Below are 23,496 nucleotides of genomic sequence, written 5' to 3' on the forward strand. Positions count from 1 at the left end.
ATACCTATCATGTCTAATAAATTCTACATCATGTCCCTGATGGCACTTCTTAATGCAGTTCACACATATGGCATTTCGATCTGTGGTGTTACAAGTGTGACATCTAAAAAAGCAAAAGCTTACATTACTTTCCTCAAACATGCTACTTATTAAATACTACAATTTGTTTATATATTACCCTATGACCTTTGGCTTACAAGAAAAGGACCAAAACCCAAATTTTTGTGGTTCTACTCCAGATTAATTCTGAAAAGGTGCTTTAATGGAATATGCAAATTTTCTATTTTTTGTCTTCCAAGGAAAACAAGCACCTGTCGAGTCTTCACTGAATCAATATGGGGGAGAGGGGAGTCAAAACCCACTCACGGTGACTGGGATAAATGAACACTTTAATAATAGCTTTACTTTGAAGCTCTTAGAACAATATAAATGTTCCACATTTTCAGCAATGTAAGTAGCTACTTCAGTATTACATTGTCTTGTATTTTATGGTCCAAAACAGCATCCTCAAAAGTAGACTGATCACAGTACTCAAAGTGGGCAATTAATAAAATTTTCATTTATTTTCACTTTCCACTAGCAAATACCCAATTTACTATCTTAGCTCATTCATTTAAAGGAATCTAAAAATGTGAGGTCTTGTCAGTTTAGAAATCACCATCTCCCCCTTTTCAAGACTCAAATAATTTAGAAATAATACCTGTAGAAATCATGCATGGGATAGCTGGTGTAACTTGATATTTTATATAAACACTGGCCTCTACTAACAGCCTTTTCTATGGCGTCTTGATTGTTCATTATTTTGTTATCTGTAACAAGAAAAGTAAAATTCTAAGTGTAAAGACAAAATACCAGAGTGATTATTCTAACAGAGGAGTTACTTTTTAAGAGCCTTTAAAAAGGCTAACCAATGAAGCTTAGAACAAAGATAGGTTTTTTCCTTGTGCAAGATACTCCCAACTATTCAGAAAAAGTGGAAACTCTTTCAAAACAGTTCTCGAGTTGTTGGCTATTACTGAGTGACAGAATTAAGTTAGTAACAATGGCTTCTGATTATCATCTTTTCATGGCATAGTGTGTTTATAGGCAGAACAGACTCCAACGTACCTTTCATTGTCACATTAACACCAGATGCTAAAAATAAGCCTCCAAACCGGTTGTTAAAAATTTGATTGCCTTCTAGTGTTGCAGTTGCATGATTTGTAATTTCAATACCTGAAGCAAAATTTACAAACAGCAAATGCATCACTTTATACAGTTTCTTAAAAGAGACCTGAAATACAACAAATGTAGTAAACTAGTTCTTTTATATAAGAAGTATATTAACTAACATTTAAAGAATAAAATGCAAATGTTTATTTGAATCATTTACAGTAACATTAACTTCCACCATTGATAATCCCATTATTCTTGCTAAAGGAAGGAATGATACAGTTCACAATTTACTTTTAATTTAGTACTGACATTATTTTTAGATTTCTTTGCAAACCAAATAGAAGACAGGGCTCAGAAAAATGTTTAGAAAGGAGCTAGATGGTTATCTGGAATAATTAAAAGTAGTCGTCGTCTTCACTGGCAAAAAGTTGAAATATGCACAATACTGGGATTTCACTTACCAAGATCTTGAAAAAAAAAATTCTCTGAGACCAGAGGTCTTATGTTTATCTGAATTTATTCCTAGTGGCAGTACTAGCCTGTATTTATTCTATCCAGCTAATGATCAGAATTAGTACTGATCTGCAAGAACAAGGTAAGTTTAGCTTAGAGTGGAAGAATCCAGAACTTGGATGAGGTGTTCTCTTAAGTGACTGTTAACAGGCATTCAACCACTTTTGCAGCACATTTTGTACACCTTTAGCCATTATAAGCAAAAGAACTAACACCAAGAATCAAACAACTTAATGTACAGAAAACAGGCTACAGGTAACAAAAGAAAATACACACCTGCAGCAAATCCATCGAATATTCTGTTTTTCCTCAAAACTGGATGACTATTAGTGCTGATGAGAACACCTGCTTGAGCATTCCTGAAAATATCATTTTCTTCAAGGAGACCTATAAAATAAAATATTTCCCCAGATTAAGGCTAACGCACAGAACATTTTTAAAGTCTTTTTGGTGGTATTTAGATTTTCTTTTAGTTTCTTATTAACTGCATTGTAAAATTCACAGGATTAATTTCTCAACTGAAAAGAAAGTTTATTAGTAATTCACAGATACTTAAAGTAGGATTTAACCAGAAGTTGCTAAAAATGGCAGGTAACCATTCTAACCAATAAAGTAGAAGTTCCATGGTTGCACGGACCATGTCTAGTTTACTCACCATTGCATCCCCTGGCCCAAAGTTGATTCTCACTGAACACTGGTGAATTAATTCCTTGGAAATATTTTTAGGGCCGTTAAAGCTCTCCATGTTTTAAGTTCAAGCCCTGATTATTTCTGGCTGTTGCCAGCATTTATTGATCAATTTCCTTAACTCCAGTCCCTATTCTGCTGCTGTTATTTTCCCCAGTTTCCTACAACTCTATAATATCCCTTATCTGGATGTGTGGAAAGTACTTTCAGAATAAAGTTTAAAATTGCTATTTACAGCCTTTCAAAATACTCCCCCACTCTACTACTTTGTCTCACTACATTATCTATGCTCTGAATATGCTACACATTTTTGTCCCTGATGCCTTTGGTTTATATTATTTCTTCTTTGCATAAGTCCTGCACACTTTCTTCTTAATGTCACTGCCTCTGGGAGGTTTCCAGTTTCCCTCCATCAAATTATTAATTTTCTCTTAAGAGTGGGTTAAGGAATCAAACTTAAGGCCTTCAAATACTGACTCCACCACTTAGAAACTGGGCAAATTACTTACCTTCTGTCTCAGTTTCTTTATCTGTAAAATGGGCATTATAGCACCTACCACACAGGGTTATTATGAAGATTAGATGAGTTAATACATATAAAAGTACACAGTGCTAAATAAGTATTCGCTAATATTACTCCTATAAAACCTACTTATGTACAGTGAATTACAATTAGTTGTGTACTAGTGTTTCTCTGCTCCCTGAAGACATGAAACATATTTTTATTTCTGTAGACATTTGACCCATCTGTAGTATTTCACAGAACTGACCTCTAAATTCCTTTTCCCTGTCTCTAATCTTGCATATGTCCATTATAACCTCAAGTTCTATTGCTAACATCTATCTAAACTGTACTGCATACATACGAAGCCTTTTCATTATACTGCATATACAAACAGCCTCTTATGATTTGGGTCTTGTCCCCTTTCTGGCCTCAACTTTCTGTCCTCTTCCTTTATACTAAATCACTTCCAGTTTCCGTTTCCTTGAGACCTTTTGCTTACAATGTGCTACTCCATTAGACTGTAAACTTTCTGGATGTTTATATTTTATTCACCAGCTTATCTTTACCATCTGTATCATAGTGGTTGGTCAGAAGTGTTCAATTACAAATGAAAGAGTGAAATAACTATACTTTCTACATCTGGAATGGCCTATGACCCCTGCTACTCCAATTTACCAGTAAATACTCATTTTTCAAGACAGTTCGAGTGATTTTACTCCATGAACCTTTCCCAACATCTTATAAATAAAGCCATTCTGTATTGTATTTCTTCATTATATCTTATAAAGAATCCTATCAGAGACATGTCACTCAATTTTAGATTAGAAACTCCTTGAGAGTCTGTCATTAATGGAGTCATTACTGCCTGGTGGCAACAGTTTTGTTGATTAAATCTTGGTATGTTAGAGTGACAACTAGCTAATCTATATAAGATATGTACAATGTTGGATTACTGATATTTCAGGAATGGTGATAATATGCATTTGACATTCTCTCCCAGTCTCTCGATGAATAATACGCATTTGCAACGAGCAGGGACTATGAACTTTTGCCTCAATGCAAAGTTATCTGACCTTTATGGATACCAAACAGCACATTCTGGCTTCATTAATTCCATTCTCCACTCTCCAAAAAACACAGTTGTAAACAGGTACAAAGCAATGCCTGTTTACTCTGGCCTTTTTTATATATTTACAGACCAATTAATTTTTCACACCTAGTTTTATAACTTGACTTTGAAGTTTATTATAATCATGTCAGTTTTCTGAATTAATAAAAGGTCTAAGAGAGAGTGCAAACAAATTCTGCTACCTTAAAAAAAGCCTTACTAACAAGTGGCACACTCAAGGTGGCTACAAAAGGAAAGTAAAATTCCGTAAACATCTGTCTCCTTGAATTCTAGGCACTAATCTCCTAAACCATCTCAAGATTTGATAACGAAAAAGACTGAGATTCTCTCATTTATAACTTACATTAATTGGCAATGTCACTGATCATTAAAGATATGGAAGGATAATGGAAAACTGAGTTTTTTTACTAATGCAAAATTAACAATACCTCGACCCCCATTAAATATACAGATGCCACCATCTCGTCCATCATGGATTTTATTTCTTCTTAGTGTAGGATTACTATCTGTCTTAATCCAGACTCCAGCCATTGCATTGTCAAATATTTCATTGTCTTCTATACAGCCTAGACCTGTAAATGCAAAAATTTAGGTTATGTTATTTAGAAAGTATATTTCTAAATACTACTAGCACTAAGAAAAAAATGAAAGATTAAACATACCAGAATTATAAACTAGAATTCCACCATTCTGTCCTCCCCAGATTTTATTGCGTCTAATTTTGGGGTTGCTTCCAGTCCTATGGGTAAAATAGAAAATAATGCCACTTCAGTTGCTTCTACACCCATATCCCATGTTAGGTAATAGTGGAAAAACCCACATTAATCACAGTAAGAATTAACTATATAAGAGCCCTTCGGAGATGCTCTGAGAAGTCTGTCAATAAAGAAATTTGTTTAATTTTGCTTAGTTCTATTTCCCCCAGAACATACTTAGCTATAGATTATATTACTACAGAGTCTACTAATATGTAAAGTAAATTGAGGGGGTTAGGTAAAATAACTCATTATATTATATACTCCCCTCATTTAAAATAAAAGGTTGAATCAGGAGCTACTATAGTTCCAAAAACTGTTAAAATACAGGAAAAAAGGGTGTAAAAACTTAATTTTGCAGAAATAGCATAAAGAAGCATAAAAACAGCTCCCATTTAATAAGCCAGGTATAGCTCACAAATATTTTTATACAGCCTTCCACTGTCCAAGTATGATGGCATACACTGACAGCTGTTATGCCTGTCATAGTGGATGACAGAAAAATGGAAATGAGCTCTTACGGCATATGTGCCACTGGCTGCTGTCCTCAGTCTAAGAAAAGTTATATTCTGATAATTTAAGCCAAGAATGTGACAGAGTGTGAATATATATACAAAAGGAAGAATAAAGATTGAGCATTAAATAACCAGGAAATTTCTTCCATTTACCCCACATACTCACAACCCCTCAAAGAAAGCCAAACGTGAAAACATTTACCTTATCTGAACCCCTGAATACATATGATTATAGATATCATTGTCCTCTAGCACTCCATGTCCATTGTCATAAAAATAAACACCAACCTAAAATTAAAAAAAAATTTTTCAAATTAAAAAAACTGTAAAACAATGTATTTCCCATACAAGTATGAGTCCAACATAATCTTACCTGCTTGCCACTGTGTATCCTGTTTCTTCTCAGAACTGGAGTGCTGCCAGTTGTCACCCAGACCCCAGCCAGAGTATTACTATAAACTTCATTCTCTTCTATTACGCCTTGTCCTTTCTCATGCTAAATAAAAGTTACACTGATTACAATATGTATCTGGTATAGGCCAAGTAGTTTATAGTGTGTTTCCCCCTTTTAAGACAGTTATAACAAAAAACCCTCAATTTTCATTTTTTTATCTGGATAAGGAGGTAATGATAACATTCTTTATGTGGTTTTGTACTTTTAAATCTGTTATAGTTAAGAGTAGTTAACATTCAATTTTCTTTAACAAAAAACCTTACTTCATTCTAAGACATATAACTGAAAGATCTCATTTAGTAAGTTAATAGTTATTTCAACTTATCACTGGTGAAATCACTTCAAAATGAGGTTCAAGTTACTAAAATTTTTATTTTTAGAAGATTTAAGACATGAACATTTCTAGAACTATGACTAAAAATTAGAGTCACATTTGGCATTCACTGCACAAGGACCTTTCTGAAATTTCCTACATTTTCTTACTTGTATAACAGTTTCAGATACCATGGTGACAGAAGACACAGGACTAATACATAGGTTTTTAAATTTTGTAAGATGCTAACGAATATGGTCTACCTAAAGGCAGACATAATTCTGCCCTCTCCCAGTTTTCTCTCCTGATTTTGATGCATGAGATTCTAGAACTGTATTCATTAACTTACCACATAAATCCCACCATGCTGGCCATCATGAATTTTGTTATGTCGAACAATTGGACAACTGTTTGTCCTAATCTGAATTCCTGCTAATGCATTGCCTATTTAAAAATAAAAGTTATAACATCAACATACAGAGCCTAAGTAAGAGTACCATACCATAGTAAGAGTACAATTCTGTGAAGTACATCATATTCAGAAAGATACTTATGGTTCATGAGCATTACAAGACAAAACTAAGGGGACCAGGAGTGTAAAAAGACGCAGAAGGATTGTAGGCAGTACAGGCACAGCGGTTATGAGCAGAGACTCTGGAGCCGGGCTGTCAAGTTCTGAATCCCAGGAATTCTACTTACTTTCTGTGTGACTTTAAGTAAGTTACTTAACCTCTTTGTACCTTTGTTTCCTGATCAGTAAGTGGGGATATTTAATAGTGTCTACTTCACAGGGTTGCTACAAACATTATATGACTTAACTCAGGTAAGGTGCTCAGAACCGTGCCTGGCACTAAGCTTTAAATATTATCCAGGTAAGTGTTAGCAAAAGAGGAAGTGTGGGAACATATCAGTCTAGCACATAGACACCTGATAATTGTTTGCTGAATTAATACCTCAAAAGTTTTAATGAGGAATAATTATTTTCCCTTTCTAGTTAGTACTAAAGTATATTAAACTACCACAGAAATAATTTATTAATTGTTAAACAATGGAGTGAATCTAAGGGAACTGTTGATATTTCCTGAGACTAAGGTCTTGGTTTTATTTTCATCTCTGGTATGTAGCATGGTGCCTAGTACATAGTAGGTACTCAGTAAACGTTTGTTATGTGAATAAGTATCACAGAATAATCTTTATTGAGAATTTAAAGAAACTAGATCAATTCCTCCTACTCGGATAATTTCAAAATCCATTTGCTAATGTCAGGAAGACAGATCAAGCTCTAAAATTTGATAGAACAAAACCACATGCTTACCATAAATGTCATTTCCTTCAATAAGGCCTCGTCCATCACCAAAGATGTAAACTCCTCCTTGATTTCCATTAAATATAGAATTCCCCCTATAATTATGTAAAGAAAACAAAAAATCATATATTCAGAAAAGCTTGCTTGTTTTATATAATTAATTGTAAGACCACTCATGTTTATGTGACATTAGCAAATTATTTGACTTCAATGGACCTCAGTTTCCTAATCTATGAAATGAGGGACTCAGACTAGATTATTTTCCTTCCAGTTCTTCCTAAAACCTAAAGCTTTGGAAAAGCCACATAGTATTTGAAACAAAATAGCATTCTTAAAAATTTCCCTCAAAAGAGCTAACACATTTAAAATAACTTTTTTTAAGCTGAATTATAAACATTTGTTGCATACTAATAAGATGGAAATCACATAATCTACTTTCATAAGGCCAGTGAAAAAAATTTGACAAAAATAATTCAGGGTCTTTGATTAAACTGTAATAGCTCTGATGGACAGTCTCAGCCAATGCCTTTGAGACTGGGTCTGTTTGTTTCCTTACTGTGGCTAAAGGGAATGGTAGGAACTGTTAAAGAAAAGTGACAGCTTAAAGTTTTGACTTTTATTCTTGTTCTCTCTGTCCAATAATCTTTGAGATAATTAGTCTCCTGAGTTACTCTACCTGCTGACTCTCAGGAAAAAAATGAAAAGACAAGGTCATTCAGATTTCAAGAGAAGACTGCAGCCCTACTTACTCATCTATAATGCAGTTTGATGAATTTAAAATGAAAAATCAGAGTATTTGCAATTTTTCATAAAAAATATCTTGCATGGCTTAGATCACTAATAAACAAATAGAACACCCCAAAGTAAATGCAATAGCCAGGCTCATTCAGATGCATAGACTTTGCTAGGAAAATCTATTTTATAGTACTCTGTTGTCTAGGAAAAATACTGAGTTAAAGCTAAGTATCTTAACTTTTCTTATAACAAAAAACAGAAAAATTAATTTCCATCCATAATTTATATACAAATACCTTATTGTTGGGTCACTATTTGAGGTAATCCATACACCTGCAAAGTTGTTTGCATAGATTTTATTCTCTATGAATTGTCCTCTTCCTTTTTCATGAACATATATTCCTCCAGTCTGTCCATGATGAATTTCACATCGAACCACTGTGGGGTTAGCATAGGCTTTTACTTCAAAGCCTGCTATCCTGTTTCTGTGTATGTTGCAACTTTCAAAGTAACCCTGGGAAATACAAAAATTAAACCTGTAGGTAAGGCCATTTTGCAAAAAGAAATGACGTTACAGTCTTTTTAATGTCTATCTCAAAATTAAGTATCAGAAAGGTTCAAGAGTTAAGAATGAAAAATAGACATACACTAAATTTCAAACGATTAAATGTTTTAGTGAAATAGGACTACAAATCCTCTAAATAGTGTGAGTATATTTAAAGCCAGGAATGAAAACTAGGGCAAGATTTATTCAATAAATGCAAACAAATACCATTATCCAGTAAGTGTGTGTGTCTGTGTGTATCTTTGAGCAAAAGATTTATTTAAGTACCAAAGAAAAGAAACCCTCATAGCCTTAAAAATGTTCCAAGAAATCAACTTCTAAAAAGTTGACTTAAGGACATATACAGAAAAAGACATTTAAAATAATTCAAAATAATTCATCTTAACCCCAAATAGGGAATTAACTAAATAAAGTGTTGTTGAAGACTTATGTTCATGTTACACATGCTATCATGTCAAATGAAAAGAACAGTATGTACTTCAAGATAGTATACGTTCAGTATGATCTTAATTTTACCTGGGGAAAAAAACAACTTGAAGGATCAAATAAGAATATGAGGGTGTGATTAACTGAGTAGTGTGGTATTATGGATGCTTACTATATCCTTTATACTTCTCTAAATTTCTTAAATTTCTATAATGCCTATATTTTACTTATTTTCTATGAGAATAAAAATTACTGTAATACTGAAATCCTAAGTCCTAAGACTCAATCAGACTGAGTATTTTGAAAAATGAGATATTTATAAGATGGCATTTCTAAAAGCTATTTCACCCTCCTTGTCCATCTCCCTTCAAAAACTGAATGTGTTCTCCTCTCTTTAAATTCCTTTTAGCACTAAATATTTTCTTATGCTACTTCATCTACTGACTCGTACTGTATTTGTCATACCCATTTTTACCTGATCATAAGCTCCTGCAGAGATAGGACTATACTAACTTCTGGAGCATCTGTAGGAGACTTTATACATGGCAAGCAATCAAGCAGGATTTGATAAATGATGTAATTCTGAGTATTCTAATACACTACATATTTAACTCTTTAAAGAAAATGGATCTGAGAACAACACTTAAAAGTAGTTTTCAGGTTTCATTTCCCACAAATAAAGTGCAAATCACCTACAATTTACCTGTTAACATACAGATTACAATCTAATTCTTTAAAAAAGAAATTGAGGGGTTGCATCAAAAACAGTATCTTAAAATATTAAAAAGTCTTTTCTTCTTTGATTTTATACTAAATAAAAATGGATGTACACCAGATGTACATACAGACTTTTATGGCAAAACTGAGCATCAAAGAAACAAAAATTTTACAAGAGGCTAGACTAAAAGAACTTAACATCAGATTGGAACAGTTCAACATTTCTGATGTTTCCATTACTGAGCAGGGATCTCAATTAGTTTCTCTCTGCCAGGAGTTGAATGACACATCTGAATGGTAAACTTGGGAAAATTGAGTATGCTCAATTCAGCTTCACCCTTCTCCTCGTGGAAATGAGCTGCCCTTGTGGAGCATGTCTTCTGTTACTACTCCACGAACACTGCCTTGACTAAGTGGATAAGCCTATCTAATTTGCACTGTCCAGTTGAACAGATCCATTTGGTTCTCATCCTAAGCTGTATCTTCCAACCTAATCTTTAAGAGTATTGAAGCTGATACTTCAGCCTCTTCATGTTATTTCATGGCATAGATTTTATTTCTTAATTTGTTCAGAATACGACAGGAAAAGGTGTGCTATTTATTGGGCTTCCATGAAGATTCCAAAAACACGCCACTGTGATGTCCTGGCTGTACTAGTTAAACCTACAGTATTGCAAGTATACTTTGCTACAGTATATTGACTAAACATTTTTCAAATGTAGGGATGCTTTTTCTCTGTTCTTCTTTAGGTTTTGATTTTGTATAGTTAAGAGAGTTAACTAGATCCATAAGTTTATGAAGGCAAACAGCCCCTTTCTTTTCATTCTTCCTTATCCAGAGGCCCCCATTTTCAATTATTTAGCTAATTCTTTTGACTTACCTCCATATTTTTAAGTAAAAACATGTACAGCTTTATTCCGAGTTTTCAGTTTTAGGTATAATCTCCTAACTTCCTATTATGGAACATGAGCTTTAGCTCTCCTACCTTTTGATCCTCCATCATACATAAACACATCGTATCCTTCCAATGTAGTTACATCACAGTTTTGGTTAGTGTGCTATTTAGACTCAGCCATGAAGTATAATATAACTACACATTCTTTGCTGTACAAGTTTTAATTTTCCCTGAAGTTATACTAATTATCTTGTTTTTCTCCTTTGCTTAGATCTCTAGTGATAATTCTATCCTAAACTTGCCACCATTTGTTTAAATCACTTCTTAATATATTTAAATTCACATCAAGTTTACCAATTTATCATCCTGAATATAAACAGGTTTTATAACCTGCCTTAATCTGGACTAGTTGCCATGGTCACTGACACATGGTCATTTACCATACTATAATTTAGATTAAAGATGGTCCCCTAGTTCCATCAAAGATGGGAGTTGTAATCTGTATCTTTTGTTTTAAGGCAACTTTCAAGAAAAGAAGGTAGCAACATTTTTTTGAAAATTTTTTTCTTCATGCTCGTAAAACCAGAAGCCTCTTACATTGCTACAACTGTGATTACATTCAGAAAGGGCAACCACTGATTGACTTAGTTTTATAATATCACAAGAAAACCTATCTATTATTATGTATTAAAGGATTCAGTTACTGTAATTTTGCTTTAAAATACATTTTAATGAAATGCATCTGTTTTGTTAAGAAATGCCTTTAATGAAAAACGGTCTAATACAGAATCCTACTTTGCCTCAATTTAAGATGCAAACCATGAAAGCTCCAACATACATATGATTCCAAAGGCACAAACATTTTACTGGATTATCCCATATTACAAAATGATTTATTTCCCTACCAGAAGATACCACATTGCTAAGAGCTTCTTCTATGTTTTAAAATAAGAGCTTGTTAACTTCTCAGCATAAGTATTTCTAAATCTGTGCCATAAACATTACTAAAAATCCTTGAAAATTACCATTTTATCAAGTTAAAAATAAAAATAAAATAAAAAGTGAAGTTGTTTTTTCATTTAAAATTTTTTTGAAGTGAAATAGTCTTTATTACATTCAACAGAGTAAAAGGGATTCAAGAGTTTCTCTTAAAACTCTCCAAGTAATTTTTAAAAAAATGAAAAGTAGAGAGAAAAAAATACCTTCAATGAAATAAACTTCTACAACTCCGAACTATAACCTACCAAACACTTGCCAAATACTGTGATATCTGGATAAGAAAGAATAAGGTGCTGAGAACTACCAAATGGTAACTTACATCTTCAGCAAGGTACGTTTCCCCAAGTAACTGCTCTAATAAGCCTAGCCAATTATCTTCTCCTAAAGTGATGAGATCTATTGTCATGAATGGAACACAGGAGAGGAAGGAAAAACTCCCACAGTAGTATTTTTGTAGAAATAACTCAGGCACGAGAAGTAAATCTGAAGAAGAAAACACACTAATGTGCAATTTCTAGCATCCAGAACTTTTAATTCCTATTTAAGGGAGACTATCCAAAGTAAAGTGAAATGAAAGAAGACAGTCATATTTCAACATAGAGAAGCTGTCATTTGCAATCTATCACAAGTTAAATTCATAAACTTAGAATAAATAATTAAAAAAACAACAAAAAACCAAAAAACCAGAATGATCCCAGACTTCTGAGACACAATTCAATTCTACAAATATTATATACTCAGCCAAGTTAAAAGGTAAATGGGTAGGCATTCTTGAGTGGCAAAAATTCAAGCTACAATACCTGTATACCTTTCTTTTAAAAACAAACTAATACAAAATGGCTAGATGACAAAACTCAAGCCATGCCAAGAATGAATCAAAATAAAAAAAATTCAGAAATGGAGAAACTGTGATAAAAAGACTGAAGGTAAATACATATAAATACAGATCAATAACTGTAGGAATGTAAATGTTACAAACCTTTACAAAAGAAAAATAAGAATACAAATAATCGAGCAGAGATGGGTTGAAATATAAAGTATGTTTATTTCCTCATTTTTCACTGGGGGAATTAGTTCTGTATTCTAAAGTTTAAACGTGCAGTTAACAATGACAAACTCTAGAATCATACCCTTTGAAATCCTCAAGAGGTGTTCTTTTGTACTGGGCATATAGTATTTTTACAAAAACATTAATTTCTTTAAAAAAAAGAAATTTTTTATGATTTCATGCTTACAAATATAGGAATTAGTTTAAATTCTAACTACGTCACAATAAGGTAAAGGTAAGACAATTTCAGAGAACCAACAATAAATGAGAATATATTTAAAGACAGAAGAGTACAGAAACTAGTTTAAGTGTTTATTCTGATGTTCTCTGAAGTTTTATTAAAAACAAAGTCAAAATTTTTAAAAGGTTAACCTTAGTGATATCATCCTACCAATCATGGGCTGGCAACACAAAGAATACTTGGAATGGAAGAATATTCAACCAAAGGATTTTAAAGGATTGTATCGTAATATTAAAACAGATGACAGGCCCAAGGTATGCTTTATTTTCATTCTTCCCTTATATATTTATAACACCTTACAAATCTCTTTAATCCTTAATAGAATATCTAGCCATAGGATTGCCTAAGATTTGTTTTTAAAAAGTTATAAAATTTATAAACCCAAATCTATAAAAAATAAACTATCAGGGCTGTATGATGAGTAAATTATAATGATGAATTTTAGCAAGTGACCATCAGCATTAGGCCTTTTAAAAATGAGAAAACTTACTCAGGTTAAAATAATTTTGGTACCTCATTTATGAATGAGACTAGAGGCAGGCATAAATATGATACCTGAATTGTATGAAACTGTGGGGCAAAGTCTAAAGGCAGCACAGAAAAAGAAATACTAGCATAGTATACTTCCTTTATAAAAGTACCATTTAGAGTTCCATTTAAGATTTATAGCCAGTACAGGCCTCTAAGGAAGAGCAGATTCTCAAGGTTTTTACAACCTCCATACGTTTTCCTGGACTCCCCAATTCCCATACCCCACCACCCTCTTCCCACTCCTTGGGAAAAAAGCCACAATTTGCAAAGAAATACCAATTTCTTTATTCTAGCTGGAGAAAAGCAACTGGTCATCTCCACTGTGCTTTCTTATCTACAAGCCCAAACTAAAGCCTAAGTTATAAGTGAAGTGCTTTTCTCAGGTTACAGCTACCCCAGGAATATAACAAACTAGATGCTCTGAAACTATTTAGGTATAATCAGAAGTTCATAAAAGGGTACTCCTCATGGTCTAGGTTCAGTTTTAAAAAAGAGTTTGGCATTAGGGTTTTAGGCACAAAGAAAGTAAAAAATTTCCTTCACTAATTGCATTTGTAAGTCGCTTGATTAATACCACATAATAGCAACAAAACTTCACCATACCCTTATTTGTCACCATGACAACACCTCATCTGCCATTTAAAAAAAAAAAAAAAACTGTTGCCAATACTGTACTAGGACTTAAAAATTACTTCAATGAAAATTAGATATTAAATGAAAAGAATATTCAAGGCACCCAAGAACATTATTTTGAAATAGTGGTCTAAGAGCTCAAAAAGTCATGTCTCTAGAAATTGTATAAAATGATACAGTAGTATCTGAAACATATCATCCATAAAGATGCTTAATTAATTGCTGCAAAACAGTTTTAAAACTGACATATTATCATCACTGTATTTCTTATTCAAGTTCTGCCTGTTAAAAAAAATTTCAAAAGGAATAAAATGGAAGTCAAATAATGATGAAAATATTTCTCAGAGTGTAGTCTCCAAAAAAACCTGCATTAAACTCATTTATGGTGCTTATCAAAAATGCATGTCCTAGGCCCCATCCTTAAAAATTCTAATTATTGTTCGGGGTGATTTCTATGAACACTTACATTTGAGAACTACTGGATTAGACCTTACTCCCCTCAAAGATCACATCAATTCCCTAAGGACTCTATCTTTTCTACATGTATATTTTAAATGTTAGGTTCATGAATTTATAGAATTAACATTGCATATTGATTTTAAAATATGCTGAAATCTTCTTTTAAACTTACACTCTTCAATTCAGATAGTCTGGTGATAAAAAATGCTGAAACCTATTTGAAATTTAACTAATTTGAGGTCAGTTTTTCTTTAAGAATAAATGTTCTTACCATGCCATGATCAAATGTGAACACACCAACGTCACGTCCATGATGAATATGATTCCGTCTAATAATTGGATTTCCATGATTTTTAACCCAAATCCCAGCTAAAGCATTATTGGAAATTTCATTATCTTCATATATTCCCTACAATAATTAACCAGAAGTAAACATTAGTAGAGCTAAAAAAAAAAAAGAAAAGAAAAGAAAAAAACCCCACAAAATTAAAAAATACCTGTGCATGATCTGTTATATAAAGTCCAACATTTTCACAGTCACTGATGTTACAGTGCTTGATAGTGGGACATGCTCCTTGACCACTAACACATACTGCAGAGCCAACTGTAAGAAAAATAATTTATTTAAAAACCTATTGGGCAACACAGTCACACATTTTATAATAAAACATAAAGGAAACACTGACCTGTACATGTACTTCGGATGATACAGTGATCAATAATAGGGCTACAATTTACTGTAATCTCTAAGCAGTGGTGTGCATTGTGGTGTTGAGCAGACTTGTCATCAGGGTTAAACTAAAAAGTGGAAATTTTGTTTAAAATAAACAACCACTTCCTTCTTAATTTCAACATACATACATAAAAATTTAAAATTTCCTACCCTTATCGTCATATATCCAACATAAGCATCCTCGGAACCTTCCATAAAAACAAAGGTTGAATCTCTAGTGTTTTCAATTATAACTTTGTCTGCTACTTTTCCAGGTGCTGTGAAGAAAATATTTTAAAGTATATTACCTTTATCAGACAGATAAAATGGAAACAAAAAAATCACTTTTTGAATCAGTAAAAATACTCTGGCATAAAACTAATAACTCAGTAGAACCCTTTTTATTGTTTTTAAGCTGAGTATTTTTTTGGAGAGGGAAATTTTAAAGAACATTAGCACTTAGTAGACAATACTAATACTCATTTTATCAGATAGATAACTATGTTTTTCATTGGCCTTTACTATAGGCAGTCAAGTTTAACATGGTATTATTTGAGTACTATTATACTCAAATCCACATATAAAAATACTCATAATAAGACTGAACTACAAATAGTATTTAGTATCAAATGCAATGGCATAGTAAGAAACGGGTTTCTTATGGAAACCAAATCACCACCAGTAGCACCAGAAAATGAAGGTCAGGGAGAAGAAAGAAGGAAGAGATGAGTAGGGAGAGAAAGAGATAAACTTCTTTATTTAAATTTATTTCCAGTACTGGTCTTGATTTGGAAAGTAATGAAAATCATTAGGCAAAATTTTTCTATACTCTCCTCCACTTTATTCTTTAAGGTGGAAATGGGAGAGGGAAGCAGAAAGGGCAGTAAATGCGCATTTCATTAACAAGTAACAACTATTAGCTATCTTAAAATGGTCTGTGTACTACTGTATCCTTAAAAAATCAGGGATAGCATAAATCTTAAAATAACTGATTAGTACTCAACAGATATTTCATTACATTTATTCTCAGAAACTTGACCATAAAAATAGCTTTGAAACAGTACAAAGAAGTATTTAAAAGGTACATCTGTTTCAATAAAAACCAATAAAAATATTAGCATCTGTATTTTCAAATAAAAGATAAACCAAACAAGTATGTTCTCCTTAATGAACAGATTAAGCAGCTGAACAAAGTACTGACATCAAGAAATACACACATCCAGAAAAAGAAATAGGTACATTTATAATTTCTGAACTCCAAAGTTTTCATTTCCATCATACAAAATATACATATTTATTTACTATTTTTTCCCCTATAATTAAGGTGTTACAAGGTTCCTCTGGATTTTAAGTCAATAGCGTTTAAAAAATCCATCATGTAAGTAAAATGTTAAAATTCTAATGACAATACATTTCAAAATACCTGCACCAATCATGGTGATTGGAGATTCAATATATATCCATTCATCAGTATATATTCCAGAATGAACAAAGATAAGTCCATCAAAATGAGCTTCTTGTACCCCACCAAGGGCATCTTCAATTGTATCATAATACTAAAATAAACAACAAGAAGTCAGTACAGAACTGAAAGATCATCATTTTAAATCTTAAAAAAATACAAATCAAACATACCAGCATATTTTCTCTTCCTTTATATCTTGCAGGGTTACTGTAGAAATGTTCAGCAAATCCTGGCTTTACATGTGCACCTTTATACTAAAATATCAAAAACAAAAAACAAAAAACCAACAACAAATACTGACCACTAATATAAACACTATAGTCTAAATTAAACTAGTACTGTATGAATATTTTTATTAATTAATATCAAAAACAAGTATCAGTTAGTCTAACTAATTTTCTGTTGCACTCTGTAATGTAAATCTAGAACAGCTTATGACTCAGTAATATCCAGTTAAGTGGAAGAACAAGGTTTCTTAATCTGAGTACTACTGAGATTTGGGGACAGATAATTATTTGTTGTCAGGGCTACTCTGTGCATTGTACGGTGTTTAGCAGAATCCCTGGTCTCTACCCATTAAGTACCAGTAGCAGTTCCTTCTCTAGCTGTGATAATGAAAAATGCCTCCAGACATTGCCAAACATACCCCGTGGAGCAAAATCACCCCCAAGTTGGGAACCACTTGTAAAGGAACATATGAAACTGAAGCTAAATGTGAAACTTTAAATAACTACTCATAGGCTACTGATACTTACTGCCACTGTTTAAACTATTAATCAGTATGTCAGTAGTGAAAAGAATTGTTTAATCTTTTGATAAATGTCCATTGGTTTGAAACCTATTCTTGAGTTTAGATAAGATTTTTAAAAATTAACTTTTATTTTAAATATAAGTAATATAAATCAATATTTTCCATTTATACTTCATACCAACTGCTGGAAACTCTCTTTCCAGGGATTTGGATGTTCATATTCTTCTGGATTAATCTGGTAGAATTTGCCAGGTTCAGGATGCATCATAGGGCGGGTATATTCAAATACTTCCATGTATAATCGTTTCCTGAAAGGAAAAGGAATTAAAGATTTCTTCATGAAATGTCCTTTAAACCACTATAAGAATTATTTGAAGCCTCAAAAACTTATAAAAATATAAAAAAGCAGAATTTTATGCGTAAAAATATAATTTTTGGCTAAAACAATGTGACTACATATAAAATATACTCCACCCTAAATAAGAAGAAGTATGAATTCTATAAAATCTGACTGTCTAGTCAGGAGTGGGAAAAAAGCCATCCTTACTGTAAAAACCTCATATATTTATAATTTAAAAGGATTATTTTCAGTACTGATGCAAAATAATGATGATGTTTCATTTACATCCTAGTAAGAACCATCAAATCTTAGAAATGAAGTGATAGTAACTATTATCACTTCCTATACAAAGCAAAATGTTTCTTCTGCTCTTCATTCTTTACCTTTCTAGCACAAATATAATTTTCTTTAAGTGTACCTTATTTTTAGCATCATAGAAGTGATACATATAGCTGCTGTAAAATACAGAAAAGTATAAAGAGATTTAACCTATACTTTCAATATATATTCACTATTAACAGTTTATTGTATTTCCTTTCCACTCTTTTTATCTACAGTTTCATTGATACAGTTGTGGTTATATAACATATAAAATTTTGTTTTCTGCTCTTTTTAACTTTTTATAACATAGCGTTTTTCCTTGTTATTAAAAACACTGTAGAAGTCACTGTTAATGACTATATCACAACTTTCTAGGTAAACATTACATTGTTTACTTTTAGTTCATTCCCTTATTGCTAGAATTTAGATTATTTCTAATTTCCCCCCACTATTAACAATGCTAGTATGAAAAATTTGTACATAGGGTAAACAGTTTTTCAGCAGTGGAACTGCTGGGTCAAAGGGCATGCATATTTTAAGGCTCATGAATACAACTGTCAAAACTGTTTTCTGAAAGCGATATACAAAATATACATTCTTACTAAACTATCAGATTTAATTAGTTAGCTATTTTAAATTAGACTTAGTTCTGTTTCTAAAAAGCAATCTAATGAAAAACATTTCTTGTAACCGCTCAGTTGCTTTTAACTGACACATAGCAGAAAAAGTACGTCCTTGTTTTATAAATATTGCTTAGACCAACAACCCACACTTGTGATAAACAGGTAACTTGGAATTTAAACATTCTAATTTTGTTCTGACTATTTAATTGTAACCACCAACTCACACTCCAACTTTCCTACCATCTTTAGCATTTTGGGCAGCAAGTAATATATCTCAATATAAGAAATAAAGCTTCACTTACCATAAAATTGGATCATTAGCAAGCTCACTGAAGCGTTTACATACACAAGCTGCTCTACAAAGATCCTGTTCCAGCAAGTAGGAGAAGATTTTTAGAACCACTTCATCTGGCAGTTTCTCCTGAAGATACTGTTCAGCAGGTGCTGCTATAAAGAAATTAACAGAATATAAACAACCTATTTTTTCAGGCTAGTAAAGGCTTTCTCATTATTTAAACAGTACAAGTTTCACTTTATCTAATGAGTAGCTTTTATTTTTTGATGACAATCATTTTATAAGTATTTTGCTTTCATAGATAACACACATTTATCTTCTTTTATCTTGACTTAACAGCATTCTTTATTTTAGCAAGTATGTACCATTTCAGAAACTGATTATATAAGTATACAAAAAAGATTTTTATAAAACAATTAAAGTCAAAGAGGGAGGAGGTCAGGGTTCTCATGTTTATTCTGTAATAATTACTTTCTTAATCTCAAATGTACAAATAAAACTACATTTAATTTTTCAGTTTCAAACAAAATTAAAAAAAAATTATTTGCCCATTCCTTAGCTTTCCCATAGAAATACCTGATAGATCTTGTGATTTTCCAGAGACTCTTGCACGTTTTGCACGATGACCAAAAAAGTTTTCTGTAGTTGAAGTTGAAGCACCCTTCAAAAATAAAATGATAACTAGTTAAGTAATAAATATTTTTATCATAATCATTACTTTTAAAAAATGATGACAGTTCCCTTTTTGTTTCCTAACAATTCCTTCATTACACATCAAAAATAAACTTACTTATATTTAACTTATGTGTATTTAACTTACCTCCATGCTGCTCTTTGTAGGACACGCTGTTCTTTTCGGCAGAAGAGTTTTTCTGCGAAGTTGGTATGGACTATTTTGTGCACCAGGACCTGATTCTTCTGCAACCATATCTGCAGGTACATCATCATCTGTTATAAACAAAAACGACACCCATTTTTAAGAAAAGGCTCTATGGATGCAGTAAACTTTTAAAAAACTTTATAAAAAAATCTGGGGTTGGGTAGAGATAATAGTTTTTATGTAAAATTCTATCCAACTGGATAATCATTTGAAAGAAGTACTGGATTTCTACTTCACTTACTTCAAAATGAATTCCAAAATAGACCATATATTTAAATACAAAATAAATACATAAAATCAGTAGAAGAAAAAGAAAGCTATTTTTTATAATGTTAAAGTGGAGAAGCTCTTTTAAAGTATGACACAAAACTTGGAAGGTATTTTTTTAAAAGTGAGGAGGATGTTCACTTGATGAGTGAGTACAAGTGAGTAGCACATGGTTAGAAACCAGGTGAGGTGAGAAGGGTGTCAATGGAGAGGGACAGTTCAGTACAGGGTATCAGATACTAAGTAGGATAAAAAGGGCATCCATGCAGAGGGTGGTCTGGCACAGGGTACTGGAGCTCAAGGAGGGTAAGAAGGAAGCCCACTTGGGGGAAGGGTGGCTTGGAATGGAAAGTCAGAGCCAGAGAAGGGAGAGAAGGGCATTGTAAAGGAGACAGGATGGTGGAACTGGAAGCATGGTAACAAACAAAAGAGGAATTGATCAAATAATTAAATAAGATAATGGAAGCCAGGTTTCTGTCAGAGAAGAGAGTTAAAATATAAAGAGAAAGCTAGAACATGGTGTTAGACTGGAATTGGAAGGATCAACGTGAACTCATTGTTTTTAATAGACAGACAGATAGAGAAATAAATACAGATGTAAATGTTTGGAAACGTGTGGATGTACATGCATATACTCCCCAGCTCTGTTCACTGACAAGAGCCTGGAAGCAATGCCACTCCAATAGCAATGAGCATGACTAGCATTCGGATCTTGGCTTCTGAATAATTTTCTATAAAAGGAATAAGGGCTCCTTGGAGAAATGGCTGATTCCAGATTGGAGGAAATACAAGATGAGTCTGGAATATCTTGCGGCAGAAACAAGGAAGTGCTTAAAAAATGATGAGGACATGTCAAAAGAACATCAAAGTCAGCCTGAATGGTCACCCACTAGCAAAATTATGTTGAAGCATTAAAATCCATAACCACAGTACAGGGATTATAACCCACTGAATAGACAACAACCCATAAATTCATACTACTATATATAAATGAATGAATAAATTGAAAGTATGATAATAAATGGGATGTTTAAAATACCCTCCCCCTCAAATACTTATTAAGTAGACAGGGGAAAACAGTAACTCCATAACTGAGATGCCAATCAGACACTGTCTTATCAAGTATCAAAGTGAACATCATCATAAATAGGACAAACTGAAACTGTATGCCACCTGATAGCATATAGGATCACAGCCTCACTTCTATGATATTCCTGACAAAGATACATAACTTAAAACTATATGAGGAAACATCAGAACAAATCTGAATTTATTATCATTTGTTCTGAATAATCTTCAAATTGTCAAAGTCATGAAAGTCAAGGAAAGCCTGAGGAACTGTTCCAGACTGCAGGACACTGGGATTGAAGGATACTGAAAAGATAGGGCAACTAAACGCAACGTGTGATTCTGAACTGGATCCTTTTGCTACAATGTTGCTACTACAACAAGTAGTGAAACTTAAATGGGTGGGAGTCGTTTAAAGATTAGAAGACATTTATGTTTCAACGTTAACTTTTTGATTTTAATAGGTGTAGTGTGGTTACTTAGGAGAACATCTTAGTTTGCAGGAAATACACACAAAGGTATTAGGAGGTGACAGGACAAAGGCTAGGAACTTATTCTTGAAGGGTTTAGGGGGGGAAAACCATTCTTTGTACAGTACTTCTAAACTTTCCTAAGTTTGGACTGTTCAAGCTTCCTTATCTTCCTTATCCGAGTGCGACAAATTAGTATGGAAAAGACTAATAATTCAATAGAAAATTGGGCCAAGGATACAAACAGAATTTAGGAACTACAAATGAAATGCTAATAAAAACTACAATGAGTTTTTTAATGTAGCAGATTATCCAACATCAAAAAGTTTTATCACATACTAGTATCATATATCAAAGGATAACATGAGGGGGAAAAAAAACAGTTCTTAATTGCTCTACGGAGAGCAATCTGGCAATAGCTATCATTACATAGCGATTCCATTGCTGGGAACTGATTCTGCAGCTATTCACAAACACTGGCAAAACACTAAGTCCAAGATATTCATTCCAGTACAGTTTATAATACAGCTGGGTAACAATCAAAATGTTCATCAAGAAGGATTTGTTAAATGAACTATGGTATAGCTATACTATTGATGTGGGCATTCCAAAATATAAAGCAGTTCTATATAGAACAGATAAGGAACTATCTCCAATATACAGTAAGTACAAAACCCAAAATATACAGAACATGTTTGGTACATGTGTGTGTTTTAAGGAGATATATATATATATATGCTTCTATATGCATATTATTTACTAAAATATAAACTCCATGATGAAGGAAGCCAATGTGAAGAAGCTCCCACTGGCCAAAGATGGGACAATTTGAGTATCAGTAAGAATAACTAAAATGAACTGAGAGAAATATATTTCAATTTGTGAGTTTATAATGATACTTTAAAAAAGGGAGGGGAAAGGTTACTAGTGAAAGATGCTAGTGAAAATTAACCAATCATTTTGAAAACTGGTATGTAACAGGAAATAAAACATTTACTCTTCCTCTCTTATATAAACTGAACCACCAGGTAACCAAGTATTATATGAGGGGAAGCTTCTTTACAGAAACATTCCAGCAATAAATGAAAAAATAATAATATTAGAAATAATAAAAATTTGCAATCTCTGAAGAGTTAATGAATTTGACCATTGAGTATTAATAGTTCTAATACCACAAAAAGAAAGACCACCAGATATTACATACCTCCTGATTAAAGAACACAACCCTACCTACAAAAGTTTGCCAAAATCATCAAATCTCAATTTGATTAAAACTATCAGAAACTCTAAAAGATCAAACTATACAAGTTTCTTCAACAGATAAATTGCACAGGGAAAAGTGGGGGGGAAAATTAGCAAAACTAAAGCATACTGTTTAAGAATGTACACTACAGTATTAAATTTTTAAAGAAAAAAGCCAGAAAACGATTATCATTTTCTGGGGAAGGAAGAGGGCTATGATCAGAATGGGGCCATAAAAGGCTTCTGTAGTGGCTGGCAAAGTTCTGCTTCTTGACCTATTTGGTATTACAATACCAACTTTAATAATAATTCAATAAACTAAATATTTGTTTTATGTGAGTTTATCTGGCTAAATTTTGTGATAATAAAGGTGTTTTTAAAAGGTGGGAGATTGTTTAAAAGGTGGAGAGGTATAACACTAAAAACATGGTTTTTTTCCAACTGCAGATTGTAGGCACATTAACATTTTTAAGATTAAATT

General features: G+C 32.6%; 1 protein-coding gene across 1 annotated transcript in view; it reads right to left on the bottom strand.

Moving 5' to 3' along the window:
• FBXO11 (F-box protein 11) overlaps positions 1-23,496 on the bottom strand; it is a 77,689-nt gene that overhangs the window by 1,401 nt on the left and 52,792 nt on the right. Inside the window, exons 2-22 of the mRNA XM_032497476.1 lie at positions 19,909-20,036; positions 19,665-19,749; positions 19,096-19,240; positions 17,688-17,817; positions 16,929-17,012; positions 16,717-16,849; positions 15,465-15,571; positions 15,268-15,379; positions 15,079-15,185; positions 14,853-14,990; positions 8,364-8,581; positions 7,342-7,427; positions 6,376-6,470; positions 5,633-5,755; positions 5,462-5,547; positions 4,652-4,728; positions 4,418-4,561; positions 1,945-2,055; positions 1,108-1,215; positions 701-809; positions 5-103 (exon numbers count right to left, since the gene is read on the bottom strand). Of these exons, the coding sequence (XP_032353367.1) occupies positions 5-103; positions 701-809; positions 1,108-1,215; positions 1,945-2,055; positions 4,418-4,561; positions 4,652-4,728; positions 5,462-5,547; positions 5,633-5,755; positions 6,376-6,470; positions 7,342-7,427; positions 8,364-8,581; positions 14,853-14,990; positions 15,079-15,185; positions 15,268-15,379; positions 15,465-15,571; positions 16,717-16,849; positions 16,929-17,012; positions 17,688-17,817; positions 19,096-19,240; positions 19,665-19,749; positions 19,909-20,036 (2,425 nt within the window). The remainder of the gene's footprint in view (positions 1-4; positions 104-700; positions 810-1,107; positions 1,216-1,944; positions 2,056-4,417; positions 4,562-4,651; positions 4,729-5,461; positions 5,548-5,632; positions 5,756-6,375; positions 6,471-7,341; positions 7,428-8,363; positions 8,582-14,852; positions 14,991-15,078; positions 15,186-15,267; positions 15,380-15,464; positions 15,572-16,716; positions 16,850-16,928; positions 17,013-17,687; positions 17,818-19,095; positions 19,241-19,664; positions 19,750-19,908; positions 20,037-23,496) is intronic.

This window comes from Camelus ferus, chromosome 15 (genome assembly GCF_009834535.1).
Source record: "Camelus ferus isolate YT-003-E chromosome 15, BCGSAC_Cfer_1.0, whole genome shotgun sequence".
NCBI classification, from domain to species: domain Eukaryota; kingdom Metazoa; phylum Chordata; class Mammalia; order Artiodactyla; family Camelidae; genus Camelus; species Camelus ferus.